This window comes from Stegostoma tigrinum, chromosome 32 (assembly GCF_030684315.1).
Source record: "Stegostoma tigrinum isolate sSteTig4 chromosome 32, sSteTig4.hap1, whole genome shotgun sequence".
Lineage (NCBI taxonomy): Eukaryota > Metazoa > Chordata > Chondrichthyes > Orectolobiformes > Stegostomatidae > Stegostoma > Stegostoma tigrinum.
This window is the reverse complement of record NC_081385.1, coordinates 11,244,062-11,265,829: the sequence shown is the minus strand read 5'-3', so window position 1 is coordinate 11,265,829 and position 21,768 is coordinate 11,244,062. Positions and strand designations below refer to the sequence as shown.

General features: G+C 42.7%; 1 protein-coding gene across 3 annotated transcripts in view; it reads right to left on the bottom strand.

Moving 5' to 3' along the window:
- The window catches only part of sidt2 (SID1 transmembrane family, member 2), an 83,748-nt gene that overhangs the window by 6,582 nt on the left and 55,398 nt on the right, over positions 1–21,768 (bottom strand). For all 3 annotated transcript variants that reach the window (XM_048562052.2, XM_059639120.1, XM_048562053.2), the window contains 11 exons: positions 20,983–21,049; positions 18,432–18,505; positions 17,770–17,893; positions 15,038–15,155; positions 13,134–13,270; positions 10,694–10,802; positions 5,537–5,613; positions 5,256–5,302; positions 3,696–3,801; positions 1,552–1,662; positions 1,164–1,277 (listed from right to left, as the gene is read on the bottom strand). In XM_048562052.2, the coding sequence (XP_048418009.2) occupies positions 1,164–1,277; positions 1,552–1,662; positions 3,696–3,801; positions 5,256–5,302; positions 5,537–5,613; positions 10,694–10,802; positions 13,134–13,270; positions 15,038–15,155; positions 17,770–17,893; positions 18,432–18,505; positions 20,983–21,049 (1,084 nt within the window). The remainder of the gene's footprint in view (positions 1–1,163; positions 1,278–1,551; positions 1,663–3,695; positions 3,802–5,255; positions 5,303–5,536; positions 5,614–10,693; positions 10,803–13,133; positions 13,271–15,037; positions 15,156–17,769; positions 17,894–18,431; positions 18,506–20,982; positions 21,050–21,768) is intronic.

The window sequence follows — 21,768 nt, the reverse complement described above, 5'->3', positions numbered from 1 at the left end:
ACAGTGGTGAGAGTGTAGAACTTGCTACCACTGAGCATTGTTGAGGTGAATCACGTGGATGTATTTCAGGGGAAGTGAGACAAATACATGAAGAAGAAAGGCTGAGAAAGGCATGTTGTTTGATAGAAATTGGTGGGTGGGAAGTCATGTTGGTGGTGAAAACAGGAACCCTCCCTCTCTGTCACTGTCCTCCATCAGAGTGGCTGCTTCCTGATCATTTTCTCCCCTTGTCATCAATGCGCTACCTCACTCACTCACTAAAACCTTGGCGCCTTATATCTTCCTAATTCTGAAGTTAGCTTTGCTGCATTAATCAAAGCTGCTTTGTGCAGCTATCCATTTAGAGTACCACATACAAAAGGAAAAGCATCAGTCATGAAACGCACAGAGATTCCATAAGACCGTAAGAACATAGGAGCAGAAGTTAGGCCGTTTGGCCCATCGAGTCAGCTCCACCATTCAATCATGGCTGATAAGTTCCTCAACCCTATTCTCCCACTTTCTCCCTGCAACCCTTGATTCCCTTGATAATCAAGAACCTATCTATCTCAGTCTTAAATGTACTCAATGACCTGGCTTCTGCAGCCTTCTGTGGCAGTGAATTCCATAGATTCACACTCTCTGGCTGAAGAAGTTTCTCCTATCTCCGCTCTAAAAGGTCTTCCCTTTACTCTAAGGCTGTGCCTTCGGGTCCTAGTCTCTCCTACAAATGGAACCATCTTCAGGAAAGGAACCATCGTCAATTCAGGAAAGGCTCATAAATATTCAACAAGTCAGGCAACTTAAGTAGAGAGAAACAATTAATGTTTCCAATCTTTCATCAGATCTGTCTGATCTGAACCGTTAAGTCTGTTCCTGTTTCCAAAGATTCTGCCTGACCTCCTGGGTATTTCCAACAGATTTGGATTTTACTGAAAAAGGTATTAAAAGAGGCAACCAAAAGTGAGGAAAAGAGGAAGGAGCGTTTAGAGACTTTTAAGCGACTCTTGAATAGGCACATAGAGGATAGTAAAATGCAGGGTAGATTGATTTTAGTAGGATAATAGGTCAGCACAACATTGTGGGCCGAAGGCTCTGTACTGTGCTGTACTGTTCTATGTTTGAGCATCTTAAAGGAGGGGAGGTACGTGGAAGGTATGTGGAAGGTGGAGTAGGTCACTTACCAGGAAAGAGCCAAACAATGCTATAGAGGACAGAAAATGCCAAATGTCATGATCATCAAAGAAATCAAGCAGGATACATTCTCTGTTGTGCTCTCTAGACTCAGCTGGGGTTTTCTGTAAAACAGGAAAAGAAACAAAAATTTATTCAGCATGAGATAGTGGCAGATGTTGAAAACCGGTAACATTACGTTATTGAATCAATGCACGACTGCAGGTATAGGAAATGGTGCTCAATTGGTGAAGCAGCTTCTGCAGAAGGAGGAACGTAAGGGTAATATTTCAGGTCAATGTCCTTTTGGTCAGAATTGGGTTCTGGCAAAGTACATCAGCAAGAACTGCGGGAAAATGCATGGATGTTGAATCATGGCTCACTGGAGGATGTGCTTACCTGCCACGTACTGAGGCCCTGAAAGAAGAAAAACAGCGCAAATCCCCAGACTACGGCTGTGCAGATAATACAGATCAGGGGAATGGGTCTGATCGTTTCACCACTTCGTAGCTGGGGACAGACAGAAAACAGCAGTCAGCTATGAAACATCTAGCAACTTAGAAATCAGTCAGGGAAATTACTTCTAAGGCAGCTTCACTTTACTTATGTGGCTCAATCTCTAACAAATGCAATTGATACAGATTAGACAGGTCATCAACTGTTTGGATGGTGGGGGAGGGGGGTGGTGACTGCTCCTTACCTCCAGATCGAAACTCACATTGAAGTTGAAAATGGTCTCTATCTTGCTTTGAAAACATATTTTCTCCCAATCCCTAGCCTTTCCTGCATCATGACCCATTCCACTAAGTTTCTGAGCCTCTGTGAAACTCCACTCTAGGTCTCTAGTGTACAAAGGCAGCCAGGAATATCTAATTCATCAGCTTTCTCCCTCAGCTCTCCACAGAGAGGCATCTGGAGGCATTGACCTAGTGGTATTAATGCTAGGCTACAAATCTAGAGACCCAGGTAATGTTCTGGGTGCTAGGGTTCAAGTCTTGCCAAGGTGGAATTTGGATCCAATAAAAATCTGGCATTAAGAATCTAATGATAACGTCAATGAAACCATTGTCAGGGGAAAACGCATTTGGTTCCCTAATGCCGAGGTAGTAGGAACTGCCGCTGCTGGAAAATCTGAGATAAAATGGTGTGAAGCTGGATGAACACAGCAGGCCAAGCAGCATCAGAGGAGCAGAAAAGCTGATGTTTCGGGTTGAGACTCTTTTCTTTTTCTGAAGAAGCGTCTCGACCCAAAACTTCAGCTTTCCTGCTCCTCTGATGCTGCTTGGCTTGTTGTGTTCATCTAGCTTCACACCGTTTTATCTCTGGTTCCCTAATGCCCTTCCATTAGGGAAGGAAAGTGTCATCATTACTTGGTCTGGACTACAGTTGAGTCTTAACTGCCCTCTGTGCAATTAGGCTTGGGCAATAAATGATAGCCCAGCTAGCAATGTCCTTATCCTGTGAATGAAATTTAAAAAAAACTGCCTGGTACCTCCCTCTGATGATGTTGAGTAAATAAGGAGCCAATAACGGTCCCAGGTCTAAAGTTTTGGCCTATAATTTGCAAGAACAAGCAAGCCTGCTTCAACCCAGCGGGAAAATGAATAGGATCAGATCATATGCAGCATTTTATATTCCACTGACTTTGGAGGTCCATTTGATCCAGTCAAGTTCTCATTCGCTGAGTTGAGATAGAGTTCACAGCAGAAATTAAACTTAGAATGGTTAGTCAACAAAATGTTAATGTAATCTTAAAAAAAAACATAAATAAGTCAGCAGTATAATTATTTAACCCAATTGAATTAAAAAGTGAAAGTAATATAAGCACTAAGTACAAAGTAATGACTGTGATGGCCTAATATACAAATAGATGCATTCAGCACAGACACCAGCATTTAATCAGAGAACATACTATTGCCCAACAGTGCTCAGTGTGAATCAAGCCAAATATTCAGAGTGCACATCTGTCTGGTGGTCTTTTCTCTCGAAAAGAGAAAACTGTGTAGTGACCCGATAAAATTCTTAAGATGATTAAGGGATTTGACAGGCAGAGGGAGAAAGTGTTGGCAAATTTGTTTGCAGACAGAGTTCACGTTTCTGATCTGGAATTGAGAGCAAGCTTGGTCTAATGAAGGGTCACAGAACTGCAGAACTAACCCTGGCTCTCTTTCCATAGATGCTCTCAGGCCTGCTGAGCATTTCCAGAACTTCCCGTTTCTATTTTAAGATTTCTAGCATCTGCAGAATGGAAATTTCCACAAGGAGAGAATGAAGTCAGAACCTGCAGGTGTAGTAAATCCACTCAGGAATTCAGGAGAAACACTTTTAGTAGTGGGTGGTTTGAATGTATATTTGCCATCCAGTAGTTGGGGTGAACAGCAAAGATATGTTTAACAGCAAGCTATTTAAAAACATGAAGGAGCTGTTGACGAGAATGTTGAAAAAGGTTGGGGAGATGTGGAGCTGAACCATCAGTAGAAACCTGATGGGACAAATGGCCTATTTCTGTGCTGCAAAAACATTGTAATCAGCCATTCTCTTACCTTCATGATAATGTAAAAAGCGAAGTATAGGAGCAGGTTGCAGATCCCTATTGCCAGCAGGTAGGATGCAAAATCTTTAGGTCTCAGAATTAGTCCATAAGCAGCTCTGAAAAACAAATGCCAAGTAATGGACAGCATGCCATGCACTGCACAACAGCCAGTGGGATCCTTTCCGCACACAGTCACATTGCCTCTTCCTATTTTGGGGACAGATGTCAACTGAGAGCTCCTGACTATTACTGCCTTTCAGGGAGTGACAGGACAGACCTTCAGTAACCAGAGGGAGGTCTCAGTTTGAAGGCTTCCTTTTGGTGCTGACCGTGACACTCTCAACTCTGAGGAGCAGGCCATTCATTTATTGAGAGACTGGAGCACAGAATCCAGGCTTTAGTACTGAGAGGGTGTAGCACTTTTTTTCCAGATGTTGAACTGAGGCCTTGTCTGCATCATCGGCTTGCTGTAAGCAATCCCATGGGAAACAGAGGAGTTTGTCCTTCTGTCCAGGACAGTATGACCTAAAGTGTTTCTCAAATTGTCATCTACTCAGTGTTGCATGTAGAATCCCTACAGTGCAGAAAGAGGCCACTTGGCCCGTCAAATCTGCACCGACTCTCTGAAGAGCATCCCACCCAGACCCACCCTATCTCCATAACCTTGGACTTCTCATGGCTAATCCACCTAACCTGCACATCCCCCGAAACTACAGATAATTTAACATGGCCAATATACTAGCCTGCACTTCCTTGGACTGTTGGAGGAAGCTGGAGCACCCAGCAGAAAACCACATAGACTCAGGAGAACGTGAAAAGTCCACACAGACAGACAGTCACCCAAGGATGGAGGTGAAACCAGGTTCCAAGCGCTGTGAAGGCAGCAGTGCTAAACATTGAGACACTGTGCTACCCCACTGCTTTGTGGGAGCTTTCCAAGGACAAAGGGACTTGCTGTGTTTCCTATAATGACACCAGTTACCACACTCCAAAAGGCTGTGTACTCCTTAGATTATGAAAGATGCAATTATAAATGTGATTCTTCCTTTACTTCAATTAATCAGTTTATAACCGTCTCTCCGCTTCCACCGCAAACCGACATAGGAGGACATAAGCTGATCCAGGAGCCCCTCTCCTTAGTGATAGCACAGTGAGACAGAACAATCTCACTTACTTTCTGTGTCTCCCCACTCAAACCAGTTTGAAATGATAAAAATTGGCATGGGAGAATCCTCAGGTGTGAGACACCCCTTTACTAACAAGACATTAAAAATTTCAGCAAGATATGACAGTGTTTGTATGTAAAATTGACCAGTTTACCAATGTCACTGTAATAAAACTTCACAGAAAGAGTCCAGTGCCTGTAAATTGAGTGTCTTCTGACTGGACAAGACTGAAGGTTTCAATATTCTGCCAGTACCCATCATGCGCACATTTAGAGAGCAGTATGGACTCGATTTTAAAAATTGCAAGCCTAGTACTGATTTTTATTCAGTGTATTCAGAGATTTCATGATAACAATGAGCAGAATGGACATGGATCAAGAGACAATAGGTAGCCTGATACTCACAGTGACCAGTTCACAATATTCCCCATAATGAGCAATACCATCCGATCCTGAGAAGAGAAGATGGAAGATTTTAGCAGGAGATGAAAATGAAGAATGAAAGCTCGGGCCATTCAAGCCCAACATCCTGCCTGTCCTGGTTTGTAAATACCAGTCATTTTACATCATCTTCTCTTCTTTTTGTTTGTTTGTGTAGTACCATTCACCCCTTTTGCCCCACAGCCAAAAGAGAGAAATCCCCTTTGCCTGCAATTGTGAATGAAGAACTCAGAAGGGGCACTTACTATGTAGGCAGGTCCGCTGCATTGTCTGATATGGTCTGTGTAAATCACATGAATTATCCTTCGGCAAATCCCCGCGTCTGAAAAATAAGAATCCAAGATTTGAGTGTTGCTGTGAAGAAAGATATGCAAACAAAGCTTTTCATCTTGCAACTATAGGAAAAACACAAAAAAAATTCACAATGCAACAATTTATACAACAGGATTGTGATCGCTTGAAATCTGGCACTGTTGCCTTTGATCTGATAATTGCAATCCAAGATGCTACACAATCTTTGACAATTTGTAGGGAAATTGTATAGGAACGGGGTCAATTACTCAACATAGAACATAGAACACAACAGTGCAGCACAGGCCCTCGATGTTGCACCGACCTGTGAAACCAATCTGAAGCCCATCTAACCTACACTATTCCGTTATCATCCAGATGTTTATCCAATGACCATTTAAATGCCCTTAAAGTTAGTGAGTCTACTACTGTTGTAGGTAGGGCATTCCACTCCCTAACTGCTCTGAGTAAAGAACCTACATCTGACATCTGTCCTATATCTATCACCCCTCAGTTTAAAGCTATGTCCTCTTGTGCTAGCCATCACCATCTGAGGAAAAAGGCTGTCACTGTCCACCCTATGTAATCCTCTGATCATCTTGTAGGTCTCTTTCAAGTCACCTCTTAACCTTTTTCTCTCTAACGAAAACAGCCTCAAGTCCCTCAGCCTTTCCTCATAAGACCTTCCCTCCATACCAGGCAACATCCTGGTAAATCTCCTCTGCACCCTTTCCAATGCTTCCAGATCCTTCCTATAATGCGGCGACCAGAACTGTAAGCAATACTCCAAGTGTGACCGCATCAGAGTTTTGTACAGCTGCAACATGACCCACGGCTCTGAAACTCAATCCCTCTACTAATAAGACCTAACACACCGTATGCCTTCTTAACAACCCTATCAACCAGGGTAGCAACATTCAGGGGTCTATGCACATGGACACTGAGATCTCTCTGCTCATCCACACCACCGAGAAACTTACCATTAGCTCAGTACTCTGTATTCCTGTTACTCCTTCCAAAGAGAATCACCTCACACTTTTCCACATTAAACTCCATTTGCCACCTCTTAGCCAAGCTCTGCAGCTTATCTATGTCCCTCTGTAACCTGCAACATCCTTCCGCACTATCCACAACTCCAACTTTAGTGTCATCTGCAAATTTACTAACCAGTTTTCTACGCCCTCATCCAGGTCATTTATAAAAATGACAAACAGCAGTGGTCCCAAAACAGATCCTTGCTGTACACCACTAGTAACTGAACTCCAGGATGAACATTTCCCATCAACCACCACCCTCTGTCTTCTTACAGCTGGACAATTTCTGATCCAAACCACTAAATCACCCTCAATCCCATGCCTCCGTATTTTCTGCAATAACTTGCCATGGGGAACCTTATCAAACGCTTTACTGAAATCCATATACAGCGCATCAACCACTTTATCCTCATCCACCTGTTTGGTCACCTTCTCAAAGAACTCAATAAGATTTGTGAGGCATGACCTACCCTTCACAAAACCGTGTTGTCTATCCCTAATCAAATTATTCCTTTCTAGATGATTATAAATCCTATCTCTTATAATCGTTTGCAATACTTCACCCACATCCAAAGAAAGGCTCACTGGTCTATAATTACAGGGTTTCCAGAATTGCTAACATCTTCTCCTTAAGAATCTCAACCCCGTCTAGTCTAATAGCCTGTATCTCAGTATTCTCCTCGACAACATTGTCTTTTTCCTGTGTGAATACTGACAAAAAATATTCATTTAGCGCCTCTCCTATCTCCTCGGACTCCATACACAACTTCCCACTCCTGCCCTTGACTAGCCCTAATCTTACTCTAGTCATTCTTTTATTCTTGACATACTTATAGGAAGCCTTAGGGTTTTCCTTGATCCTACCTGCCAAAAACTTCTCATGTCCCCTCCTGGCTCTTCTTAGCTCTCTCTTTAGATCCTTCCTGGCTAACTTGTATCTCTCAAGTGCCCTAACTGAGCCTTCATGCCTCATCTTTACATTAGCCTCCTTCTTCCTCTTGACAAGAGATTCAACTCCTTTAGCAAAACACAGCTCCATCTCTTGACCACTTCCTCCCTGCCTGACAGGTACATACTTATCAAGGACACGCAGTAGCTGTTCCTTGAACAAGGTCCACATTTCAATTGTGCCCAGACCCTGCAGTTTCCTTCCCCATCCTGTGCATCCTAAATCTTGCCTAATTGCCTCATAATTGCCTTTCCCCCAGCTATAACTCTTGCTCTGCGGTATACACCTACCTCTTTCCATCGCTAAGTAAATGTAACTGAACTGTGGTCACTATCACCAAAGTGCTCACCTCCCTGTAAATCTAACACCTGGTCTGGTTCAGTACCCAGTACCAAATCCAATGTTGCCTCGCCTCCTGTTAGCCTCGCTACATACTGTGTCAGGAAACCCTCCTGCACAAATTGGACAAAAACTGACCCGTCTAAAGTACTTGAACTATAGCGTTTCCAGTCAATAGTTGGAAAGTTAAAGACCCCATAACAACTACCTTGTTACTTTTGCTCCTATCCAGAATAATTTTGCAATCCTTCCCTCTACATCTTTGGAACTTTTCGGAAGCCTATAGAAAACTCTCAACAGGGTGACCTCTCCTTTCCTGTCTCTAACCTCAGCCCATGCTACCTCAGTAAACAAGTCCTCATCAAACATCCTTTCTGCCACCGTAATACTGTCCTTGACTAACAAGGCCACACCTCCCCCTCTTTTACCACCTTCCCTTTCTTACTGAAACATCTAAACCCTGGGACCCGCAACAAGCATTCCTGACTTGCTCTGTCCGTGTCTCCGAAATGGCCACAACATCGAAGTCCTAGGTACGAATCCATGCTGCAAGTTCACCCACCTTATTCCGGATTCTCCTGGCATTGAAGTGGACACACTTCAAACCACCTTCCTGCCTGCCAGTACACTCCTGCGAGTTTGAAACCTTATTCATGGCCTCACTACTCTCAACCTCCTGTACACTCGAAAGTCACACAATTAATGATATTGTCACTCTTGCAGGAGTTACACTCATTCCTGGCTAACCCTTGCAATGTAACCATTTGCATCTGTAGGATTAAGTGTCCCCCTATGGATAGACTAGGGTTGAAGAGTGAATGATTAAACGAGACAAAGGAACTGTTAAGAAGGGTTTGAACAGGAATTTAGGGAAACAAATCTCAGCATTCCTGGAGGGTGGATCTGCTCAAGATTACTCCCACTCTGGCACCATTTGTTTAGCTGTGCAAATAGGGATTCTGCTGAGATTAATCTTGATCATGCAGCTGCAAAGCGAAGTGGAATTTCATTCTTCTGGTGCGTGTAAGTGTGCAATGTGTGTCATCCTTTCTGAGTGTTATTTAAATAATTTCAGAAGGTGCTTTCTGGACCATTACTGTGTTGTGCCCAATGCATTGGCTCAACCTTATGCGTTGTGCATATCTCTGAACCAGACACACTCTATAAAAGATAACATGGTGTTATCTCTGATTCTCCAGCATCACCAGTTCCTACTATCTATGTGACACATTATAAAAAGGTTTATTTACAAGTGCAGCATTAACTTGTAGAGGGTTCAGAATCCACATGGTTTTTCTGGGCTGCTTACATTCATTCCAGTGAAATTCTGAGACTGTGGCATGCTTCAGGTGGGAATTTAAAATAAGGTTCTGTTTGTCTGCTCTGGCGCTTTAATAGATATTAAATATACACGATAATCATTTATATTGATTATATAATAAATGCACTGTACATTTACTGTCACTGTCTCTTGAAACGGCAATATGCATTTTTTCTGGGCACTTCACCCTGTGATGTCTTAAAAGACAATTAAGTAGAAATAGTTTCTGTAGTTTGGTAATAATTGTAACTGCACTTAGATAAAAAAAATTGTAGTTCCTCCTGGTTAGGGAAGTTTGGCAATGTTTGAAGATGTCAAATAAAAGCAAATATTTCTTTCCAAAAAAAGTTTTATTTTATATGTAAAATGGTGGTATCCAGGTAACATCGTCTGCCTTTCTGGGTATGCTAAGACTTAGGGACAGCCTGTGATTCTTCATTTGGTCCTGGAAGACTAGGGGAAATGGTGGTGTTGTTGGAATATCACCAGACTAGTATCCAGAAGCCTGGGCTAATAGTATGTGTTATAGACTCAAATCCCACTGTGGCAGTTGGGAGAATTTCAATTAATTATAAGGAAAATCCTGAATGAGACCTAGAAAGGATAATGATGACCTCAATAAACTGTTATCTTATATTTTGTTAAAACCCATCAGGTTTGCTATTGTCCCTTATGGAAAGAAATCTGGCTTTCTGTCTGACATGTGACCCCAGATCCACAGAAATGGGGTTGACTGTACTCTTAAATTGAAATCAAAGCTCTCTGTACTCTTTTGAACAGAAAATAAAGCCTTCTCTACTCTTCTAAAGTGAAGTTAAAGCTCCCTCTAATCTTTTGAACTGAAAGTAAAGTTCCCTCTACTCTTTTGAACAGAGTAATGCTCCCTCAACTCTTTTAAACTGAAGTGAATGTTCCTTTTAATGTTTTGAACTGAAAGTTAAGCTCCTCTACTCTTTTAAACAGAAAATAAAGTTTCCTCTACTCCTTTAAACTAAAGTCAAAGCTCAAAAGCTCCCTGTAACCTTTTGAGCTGAAATTAAAGCTTCCTTTACGCTTTTCAACAGAAAGTAAAGCTTTCGCTCCAATTTAACCTGAAAGTAAAGCACGTGGGTTGAGTCTGTCCTGTCCTCTGAAATGGCCAAGTAAGAGACTTGATTTAAGGTAAATTAAAGATGATGGAACAAACATTGTCCAAGACAGCGTCATCCACATCCCATCAGCGAATTAAATAATGAAATCTGACTTGGACGGAGATGCTGACTGGATTATTGGAGACTCAGCTCTTGGCTTTACATTTCAGCACCCAACTAAATGCAGTTGAAATGAACAGGGCGTTGTGAATGCTCCTACCCAGCCTGTCCTCTAGGTTTGATACCAAATGAGAAACATAGAGAATGGACAGGCAAAGAGAAGATTTATTTTCTGTACATTCCCAGCAAAATCCCAGTGAAAAGTTGATGATAATTACCAAGTTTCCAGCGGCCCATGTAGTACAGTTGTATACTGAGCAAAAGTGTTGCCAGGATGTGAATAAAGGAGAAAACAGCCCAGAATACGATGTAATCCTTCCCGAAGACCTGCACAGCAAGAAGCAAAAATAAACAGAAAGCCTTAATGTTAGCTGCAAACCTGATGTTTCCTTCTTCCCAATTTCTATAATGAACACCACTCCCTCATCTGACCCCACTGCCTTTGCCCTTCCTCTCCTGAGCCAAATGGAATCTGCCTCCATGTGGTTGCCGATGGCCTGGGCAAATCATAGGCCCTGCTGCACTCTCAAGACAAAAAGCCTCATTGGCCATTGTACTCCTAAGGTTGGAAGGCCTGGTACAATAGAAAGCAGGCTCTTGTAAGAGACTGAATTTTTAAAAGAATATACATTTTTGTTCATGGGATATGGATATTGCTGGGCTAGCATTCATTGCCCATTTCTAATTGCCCCTTGGTCTGTGTGGCTTGTTAGGAACATTTCAGAGGGCAATTTAGAGTAGAGTTGTACAGCATGGAAACACTGGTTCAACAGCATCCATGCCGACCACATATCCTAAATTAATCTAGTCCCATTTGCCAGGATTTGGTCTATATCCCTCTAAATCCTTCCTATTCATCCAGATGCCTTTTAAATGTTGCAGTTGTACCTAACTCCACCACTTCCTCTGGCAGCTCATTCCATACATGCACCATGCTCTCCATGTAAAAGTTGCCCCATAGGGCACTTTTAAATCTTTCTCCTCTCACCTTAAACCTATGCCCTCCAGTTTTGGACTCCCTTATCCTGGGAAAAAGACCTTGTCTATTTACTCTATCCATGCCCCTCATGATTTTATAAACCTCTAAGATTACCCTTCCAAAACTCCAGGGAAAATAGCCCCAGCCAATTCAGCCTCGCCCTATAGTTCAAACCGTCCAAACCCGGCAACATCCTTGTAAATCGTTTTTGCATCGTTTCAAGCTTCACAATATCCTTCCTATAACAGGGAGATCAGAAATGCACACAGTATTCCAAAAGTGGCCTAACCAATGTCCTGTACAGTCGCAACATGACCTCCCAACCAATAACTGACCAATAAAGGCAAGCACACCAAACGCCTTCTTCACTATCAAATTTCAAGGAACCATGAACCTACACTCCAAGGGCTCTTTATTTGACAACAGTACCCAGGATCCTTCCATTGAGTGTATACATCCTGTCTTGATTTGCCCTCTCCAAATACAACATCTTACATTTATCTAGTCCAATACATTCAAGTAGGTCTGGAGTCACGGACTGGGTAAGGACGACACGTTTCCCTTCCTAAGGAATATTAGTGAACTAGATGGGTTCTTACAATAATCGATTAATGGTTGCTACAAAAACAGAAGTTGCTGGAAAAGCTCAGCAGGTCCAGTAGCATCTATGAAGAAAAAAATCAGAGTTAACGTTTCGGGTCCGGTGACCATTCCTCAGAACAGTTCTCAGGGCTGAGCTTTTCCAGCAACGTCTTTTTCTTCCTGATTTGCAGCATCCGCAGTTCTTTCGGTTTTGATTCAGAACTGCTATTTGGCCAGCTTTTAATTCCAGATTTTTATTGGATTCAAATTTCACCACCTGCAATGGTGGGATTTCAACTCATTGACATTTTGAACAGAGGAAAACTAAAGTATTGATTTCTTTAATGAAGGCCAAGGGGAACAAATCAATTGAACACAAAGTCAAAACCTCCAGGAATATGTCCAACCGCGGCTGTCAATGACCTCTTCCATTGTTCCATGTAAAAAGCCAAAACAATTTGCCGAGATTACTCTAATCGACAGTTTACTGCACTGTAGGATGTCTCTGCCCTTTGATTGGTGCCAATGCAAGATTGTCCCAGATGAGGATGAGAATAGATTTGATAAGGAATTACAATGATGCCCCTGCATAGAACCATTGTGGCAGATGCACTGAGGCCTCTTGAAGAAACACCAATTGTTCCTTTCAGTTTTGTATAATGCTTTATTTTAAGCAAATATTGAGGCAGGAACAAGAGAATTTTAAAATCAAGACGTTGCTTGGCCAAGAGTTCATGGTGGTGGTGGTGTTGGGGGGGTGGTATGGAGAGGTATGGAGGCTACAACACCACCCAATGACTGAGGCCTGGATCCTGGGGGCTCAGCTGGGCTTCAGCTCGAGCTGGGCTGCTCAGGGTGAGTGATAGTCCAACACCATCAGGGCAAGTAAGGGTCCCATACCCTCGGGCCTGTGATGGGGGTCAACACACTTGGGACCATGGCCAACAGTGGGGCCTGGGTCCTGGAGTAGCACCGGAGACGGGATTTCTGACCATGCCTCTGGTAAATGGGGAACAGTGGTCGGTGTGGGTTCAAACACAGGCAGCAGAGATGGCTGTTCTCTGCAGAAATGCTTCTCAGTGAAAAGCTATACTCACCACTCCCAACACAGAGAAGAATATGACTAAGGCAAGGCAGGCGTAAGCAGAATAGGCACTGGCATTAATGTCTGGGTGTCGCTTCTCGTACAGCTTCAGCATACAGAGACCTGCTATCATGTACATGAAAGATGTGTCTGTGTACCAAACAGAAACAAGTGTCAGGTCACAAAGTACACATTCCTATCTCAGTAAAACGGTTTGTCGCGGTTATTTTTAGATACACCAAGTTTCATGGAAGTTTAATCCAACATGCCCTCATGGCCGCCCTCTCGTGTTGACATTTCATTCCTTTATTTCTAGGTGACCATACCTTGGCACACAGAAAACAATCAGCAGATATACATAATCAAAACCAAATGGTTGAACTCTCCACTCTTTAAATGGATTCTCCCAGATTAGGTTATTACAGTACAGATAGAGGCCATTCACTCATCAAGTCTGCACCAACCCTCTGAAGATCATCCCACCCAGAGACTCACCTTATCCCTGTAACCCTGAATTTTCCGCGGCTAATCAACCAAGCCTGCTCATCCTTAGACACTATGAGCAATTTAGCAATCTACCTAACCTGCACATCTTTGGACTGTGGGAGGAAACCAGAGCACCTGGAGGAAACACATGCGGACACAGGGAGAATGTACAAATTCCACACAGACAGTTGCCTGAGCTTGGAATCAAACCCCGGTCCCTGGCACTGTGAGGCAGCAATGCTAACCACTGAGCCACATACCATCCAAGAACATAAATGCAGCAAAGTATTAGAAATGCTTAACTGAAAGTTTATCTGAGCCTCCAGTCTTTAGAAATGGCACAAGGATGAGAAGGCCAGTGATAATGAGGAAATATTTTAAAACACTTCGCGTATGTTAGCCTGGCTCAATTGGTTCTCAATCTGTTCTTTGAGTCTGAGGTTTGTTGGTTCAAATCCTGGTTTGGGGTTTAAGATCAATAATCTGCATTGACACTTCAGTGTGGTACTGAGGGACTGCTGCACCGCCAGTTGTCTTATCAGATGGTGGCAGTAAACCAAGGCCATACCTTCAATCTCAAGTCAACATACAACGTTTTGTGGCACTACTTTGAAGAGAAGCCAGGGTATTATCTCCTCAATCAACACCAGAAAAACAGATTACTCTCTCATTCCTGGTACCTGATTAGCTTCTATGTTTCGTACAACAGTGAGTACACTTGAATAGAACTTTACTTTCTGTAAAGGGTTTTGTGAAGACTGGTGGTTTTGAAGGAGTTGCATAAATGAATGTTGTACTTTGCTGACTTTGAAAGATACGCCTGACCTTTCTCCAGCTGTAGTTTTGTCCAAATAAATGGGACCAAGAGAGATCTGTTTTTATGAAGAGATAGTCAAGATCCATTTCATACATTAACTATTATGTTTAAATGATGTGTCTATCTCTCCTTTCTTTTTGAGCCCTTCAATCTCTGGTCAAAAGCAGGACATAGAATCATAGAGACATACAATGCAGAAAAAGATCCTTTGGTCCAACTTGTTCATGTTCTTATCGGTTCAGAGTCTCATGGAGAGCTATTTGTAACAAATCAAGACCTGACAAAACAGTCCGGACCAACGTGTACTCCAATTTGGCATTCCACATTTGAAAGAGCTAGTACTAATCCTTCTCCGTGATCCAATGAAGTTGCAATATCAACCCATTTTGCCACCAAAACATGCCGAGATTGTAAGTTATCCGGACTGATGTTTAAAACACAAGTTCACTCACTTTTCTACTCTTTTCTGAATCTCAAGATGTACAGCTGTCAGCTATGATAATTCATTATGGACAATCAGCAAAGCCTGAACTCAAGTCCAGGGCCAACAACTTCCCATAGGCTCGAGATGAGATGTCGATCCTTAGTAACGTTAGAAATGAGTGTGAACTCACCAAACTGGAAGTTAGTGTAGTTTGGACACACATGGTAACAGGCACTGAGTAGTCCTTCCATCATCAGAGCAGTCCCCATTGCATAAAACAACCCAAAATGTTTAGGGATTCCACACTCCTGCAAAAACAGTCAGAGACAGGTCAAATATTACTCAGGGTTTAATTAACTGGTGGATTGGCTTGGGTGATTGCTAGTCTTAGTAAACCCACAACTGACCATCCAGTCAGATCAATGAGATTAGGTTCTAAGATATCTGCATTCCCCTTGACCACTTGATTTTAATCATCCTATAACGTTGGTCATCTCTTTAGCTGCCAAGACTCTAGAATTATGTCTGAAACCTCTGCTACAGCTCTGCATCTTTGTGAAAACACTCTTCAAGCTTTTACATCTTTGACGAAGCTTATGACTGTCTATCTCCCCTTGAGGCTCAGTGGCCAATTATGCTTTATAACACTTATGAGAAACCTTGAGGCATTATATTACCTTAAAGACACTATATAAATACAACATTGTCCTGTGTTCCTCAATATAACAGCATGTAGGAACAAGACGACAGTAATTCACTCACTTTTGAGATATTCTGAGGTATATAAACTGCTAAATGGATGATGGTTCTTTTGTTCTGTTGTATTAAATCAAGCGATATCATCACCTGAATTCCCCATGTCTGTTATTTTAAATCAAGTACTAAACAATCTATTTTATGACTATCAAAATGATTTTATACAAGTACATAAAGACTTCGCCTGATGAAAAGGCATTGCAAAATTTCCTAGAGTATTTATTCATGCCTTCATTATCTACAGTTTTGACTATTCCAGCAAATTCCCGCTTTATGTGCCAAATTCGAACATCCATAAATTGAACTCATCCAAAAGACTGTTATATATGTCTCATGGATCTCCAAAGAAAAGTCCTAAACTGCCTGAAGCATTAGCTCTCTTTCTCTTTCCACACAGGCCTGCTGATTTTCTCCAGCACTCTGCTTTCATTTCAGATTTCACAGTATTTTGCTTTTACCGTAGCAAGTCTTGTTCCTCTATACCCCACTCCCCTGTACCCGTGCCTCTGTTCCCTTGTGTCTGTTGACTTACATTTGATCCAGGTCAAGCAATGTCTTGACTTTTAAATTTTAATCCTTGATCTCAATTCTGTCAACAGCCTTGTCCCTCCTAAATGCTCAAATCTCCTCTCAGCCCAGAACCCTCCAAGAACCTGTGTTCCTCTCATGCTGAGCTCTTGGAACACCCACAATTTAATAATCGCTCCATTGGTGTTCATGGTTTTACCTGGGCACTAAATTCTAAAATTACAACTCCGCACCACCTCCTCTTTACCTTGTATTCCTCCTTTAAAGCACTGCCTTAAACCACTGACCAATCTTTGGCTATCTGACATAATATCTCCTTAAGGGTATCTCCTACAGCATGGAAGCAGGCCATTCATGCCATCAAGTTCACACCATCCCTCCGAAGAGCACCCCAACCAGGCTCAGCCCTCTACCCTATCACTGTAACCCTGCATTTCCCATGGCTAACCCTCCTAGCCTGCACATCCCTGGACACCATGGGAAATTTAGCATGGCTAATCTACCTAATCTGCACATCTTTGGACTGTGGGAGAAAACCAGAGCACCTGGAGAAAACCCGTGCAGACACAGGGAGAACGTACAAACTCCACACAGAGTCGTCCGAGGGTGGAATCAAACCCAACTCCCTGGCACTGTGAGGCAGCAGTGCTAACCAGTGAGCCACATGCCACCCCAACAAACCTTGTTTCACAATGATCCTGTGGTGTGCCTTATGAAATTAGAGGTGCTGATATTAAGGGTAATTTGAACCACTAAAACTGCCCTCAACACCTCCAGCAGCACCCTTCCATCCTTCAACTGCACATTACTACCTCTATTAGTAAACTGTAACATCATTCTGGAAGCAGCCCAGGGAAGGTCCACTAAGTTGATCCCGGGTATAGAGAGACTGTCTTGTGAGGAGAGCTGAGTACGTTGGGACTGTGTGCATTGGAGAATAAAAGATGACTTTATTGAAATATATAAGACTCAGAGAGAATGAGAGGGTAGATGAAGGGGGTTGTTTCTCTTTGTCTAGGGCCAGAGGGCATCATCTCAGAGTAAGGTGTTGTCCATTTAGGACAGAGAGGAGGTGGAATTTCTTCTCTCAGAGGGGAGGGCATCTGAGGAACTCTTTACCTCTGACAGGAGGAGGAGCATGTTAAGGATTTTGCACATTCTGCCTGTGGCTGCATAGGCCTCCACCGGGTGCTCCGGTTTCCTCCCACAGTACAAAGGTGTGCAGGTTAGGTGAATTGGCTGTGCTAAATTGCCCATACATTAGGTGCAATAGCCATGGGAAATGTAGGATCACAGGGACTGGATAGGGAGATGGGTCTGGGTGGGATGCTCTTTGGAGGGTTGCTGTGAACTTGTTGAGCCGAATGGCCTGTTTCCATTCTGTGGGGATCCTATATAAAAAGGAACCTCGCGGTCATTTTGAACAGGCAAGGATGAGATCGTCAGATTTTCAATCATTAAGGGAAACAAAGGTTATGGGGAAAAGGCAGGAAAGTAGATTTGAGAATGATCAGACCAGCCATGAACTCAGTGAACGGCAGAACAGAATCAATGGGCCGAATGGCCTACTTAAGTTCCTACATCCTATGGTCTTATGAATTCAAACTCAATAACTAAAGAAAACAGGAAGGTTTGTACCAATGCGCAGATGTCATTCCGCATGAGGGCCCGTTTGTGGAGAATCTCACGTTGCAAGACAATCAATAAGAAAAGAAGACCCAACATCAGGTATCCAAGGTTACTCAGGATATTGTTAAATGCGCTGTCGGACAAAAAACACACAATTAACTCTGAGCACACCAGCAACAAAAGAAGAAAGTGATTGACAAAAAGTAGAGAATTGGCTAAGCTAGCAAACACCATCCTGTACTAGACTGTGTCATACATAATCGTTCAGATTTCTTCCAGAGGATGTCTCAGATCCTCGGCCACTGCCATCCAGAATAATAATGGTGACAATTTTCACAGCATTCCCTTTTGGAAAAATATCGCCGTTCCCTCATCAAAACTCTGGAACTCTCTTTCTAGCAGCATTGTGCGTGTGCCTACATCACATTGACTGGAGTGTGGTTCAATAAAGAAGAATTACTTTCTGAAGGGCAATTATAGATAGCCAGGGACGAGTTTGCCAGTGACGTCTATAACAGGAGAATGATAATAACATAGTGTACTCTGTAAAGGTATTTCCCGTGATAGGAGCAGAACAAAGATCAGGGACAACAGACTCAACCAGGAAGATTTCTTCCTGCCACCACAATCCATGTCATTAACATCAACAGTACTTCGGCATAATCACTGACCTGAGGACCCCAAGTGGATGTGCACACATGAAATTGTAGTAACAGATGTCCTGATTTCCTGTGATATTGAAAACCTGTCGGAAAGGAATGACAAATAAATTTATCAACGATTTCCTGCTGGCGATGACACTGCGCCAACAGACTTTCTTTGATGTTCAGCATCTGGTGAAAGCTCCTCTGCCTCTCAATCTTTTCTGGACAGAGTTTCACAGGACTTGGAGAGAAGGTCATTTATCAATTGAGCAGCTTCTAAGTTATTCGGGTGACAATCTAGCATACATTGGTGGAATGTTGCTTGACTCAATTTCTCCATTTCTGTAGCAGTCTTAACGTAGCAATCCGACACAAGGCATCTCATGTGTGAATACCAAGCAGGGACAAGTGGAGAGCTGGCCAAAAGCAAGGTGAGGTAAATAGGCTTTGAAAGGTAGAAAAAGAATGAAGATAATGAGGGGGTACATCCTAGAGGGTGGGGATGAGATACCTGAAGAGTTGGTGAGAGCAGCAGTTGAATCTGAAGGTGTCTTCCAGAACCTTACTGAGTTAATAATTGGCATGGTATAAAATATAATGTTATAAATATGGTGGTGTAAGTAGGCAGCAACTTCATGGTGCAGGTCAGTGTGGAAGTGGTGGGGATGAGACACCTGAAGAGTTGACCACTCTGCATGACCAGTGAATGAGGAAGAGTTGGAAGAGATAGAACATAGAACAATACAGCGCAGAACAGACCCTTCGACCCTCGATGTTGCGCCGACCTGTGAACTAATCTAAGCCCCTCCCCCTAAACTATCCCATCATTATCCATAAGCTTATCCAAGGACTGTTTAAATGCCCCTAATGTGGCTGAGTTAACTATATTGGCAGGCAGGGCGTTCCACACCCTTACCACTCTCTGAGTAAAGAACCTGCCTCTGACATCTGTCTTAAATCTATCACCCCTCAATTTGTAGCTATGCCCCTTGTATAAGCTGAAGTCATCATCCTCGGAAAAAGACAGGAGATGCCAGAGAAGGTAAGGGGACAGCTACAAGAAAAGGTTACAGGGTATGGGAATAGAGGTAGGGGATAAGCGGGACGTATAATGGGAGGTAACAGAGGGAGGGTGGTGGAAGGAATTTTGAACAATCTGTGGTTGGTGAGAGCAGCAGTTGAATCTGAAGGTGTCTTCCAGAACCTTACTGGGTTAATAATTGGCATGGTATAAAATATAATGTTATAAATATGGTGGTGTAAATAGGCAGCAACTTCATGGTGCAGGTCAGTGTGGAAGAACCTCTTATCTTAGGTATCAAATGGCAAATAGAAATTAGCCATTCCTAACATATTGATGCTAATCGGCAATGTGATAAACTTTCCATAAGCATGAGGCACGTACAGTCTAAGATTATCTGCGCTGTGTGTGGCCTACAAGGACTAAGCCAACTTCAAACCACATTTTCTTGGTTTCTGCTTTTACCATGAGCCTGGACTCACAGCCAGTTGTGATCTCAGTTACTGGCTGTTGAATTCCAAATTTGGAAACGCAGTTTGGAGAATCAGGTGTGGAAATCAGCAAAGCCAATTCTTCGCATCCTGAAAGATTCTGGTTATTAAAACTGCTTTAAAAATTTTCAGGAAGATCATTACTGGTGACACTGATCTACAAAACAAGTCTCCTAACCGTGTTTCTTTGCACTTGCCTTGACATTTCACTAATTTACAGGGTGAAGTGCAAACGATGCCACCAGAGGGCTCACTTTCAGAAGCATTCGTTTTATGGTACGACCAGGCTATGCTCAGCCAACTGAGTGATCAGAATCACAACAGACTTCTCTCAGAATTTGCTTCTCTGCTTTGGATTAAATGAAGATTTTTTTTAGTATATGTGCAAGAAACATGAGATTCAGTTATTATATTTCATACCGTGATTAGCTACATATCCAATTTGGGTCCAACTTCAATCAATGCTCTCCTGGCACTTTGATGGCTTCCTTTGGCAGTACCGACTGAACCTACAACCCCTTCTACATGGGACGGCAAAGGAGGTAGATACATGGGAGCAACACCTTTTGCAAGTTACCCTCCGCATTACAGTCCACTCTAACTTGGAATTATATTGTCATCATCCCACTGTCACTGGGTCAAAATCCTGGAATTCCCTCCCTAACATCACTGGAAGGGGATGTCCTTACATCACATGGACTGCAGCGATTCAAGAAGGCGACTCACCGCCAGCATCTCGGGGACTATTAGGAAAGGGTGATAAACGTCGCCTTATCCAGAAATGCTTGCATTCCACGCAAGAATGAAGAATATTGAAGCTGCAACACTACAGAGTTCAATATCTCTTCCTCAGCTCTGTTCTTCTCTCAGTGAATATACTTTCCATTCAGGAGAGAACTCATACCAGATTTGTCTCTGTGCTTTCCTTCTGCTAGTTGTTAACCACTTACAGAGCACTCTGATGTGAACATTGCCAACTGGAACGTTTACCCTGAAACTGTCACCATTCACAAACAATGACTTGTACCACAAATGTTGAAGTGTGCTGAATCATTTGAGTCCTTACCGTCTGATATGTGATGACCAGCTGAATCACTGGCAGTGCGTAGAAAACTGCTATTGTCGCAATATTCCTGAGAGAGGAAAACATGACAAAGGTAATTCTAGAATAGATAATATCTTCTTCAATCACTGGAATTCAACGAAAAATAATATACCTTACATATGGTCTGGAGGCTTGCCTCCACACTGGTACAACATTTAAAAGACATCTGGATGGGTGTATGAATTAGAAAGGTTTAGAGGGACATGGGCCAAATGTTAGCAAATGGGACTAAGTTAATTTGGATATCTGGTCGGCGTGGACAAATTGCACCAAAGGGTCTATTTTCCTGCTGTACAACTCTGTGACTCTATAAATGTAATGACATTGAATGTCAAGAGGAGATGGGTAGATTCTCTTGTTGGAGCAGTTCATTGTCTGGCAATGTGTGGCATTAATGTCACTTGCCAGTTATCAACACAAACCTGGATGTTATCCTGTGTACTGTTAGCTGTATACCTCTTAAAAGCTTGTCCCCCATTCGCAGTCAACGAGAAATACAACTTTCACAGTGCTCTGCCTTATCGCTAGGCTGCAGATGTATTTTATGGGTTATTGGTTTTACAGACTCTTTGAACAATGATTTACTTAGCAGCATCACTGCACAGTGAAAGTCAGTGCTAGCTCTCTGGTTGAACTATATTAGTAGCAGCTGCATAATTAGCACTGTGGAGCTCAGGAGCTTGGACTTCTTAATTCTCACAACTAGAAATTGCACGTTTTGAATTTGGAATGAAGAAAAGATGATGC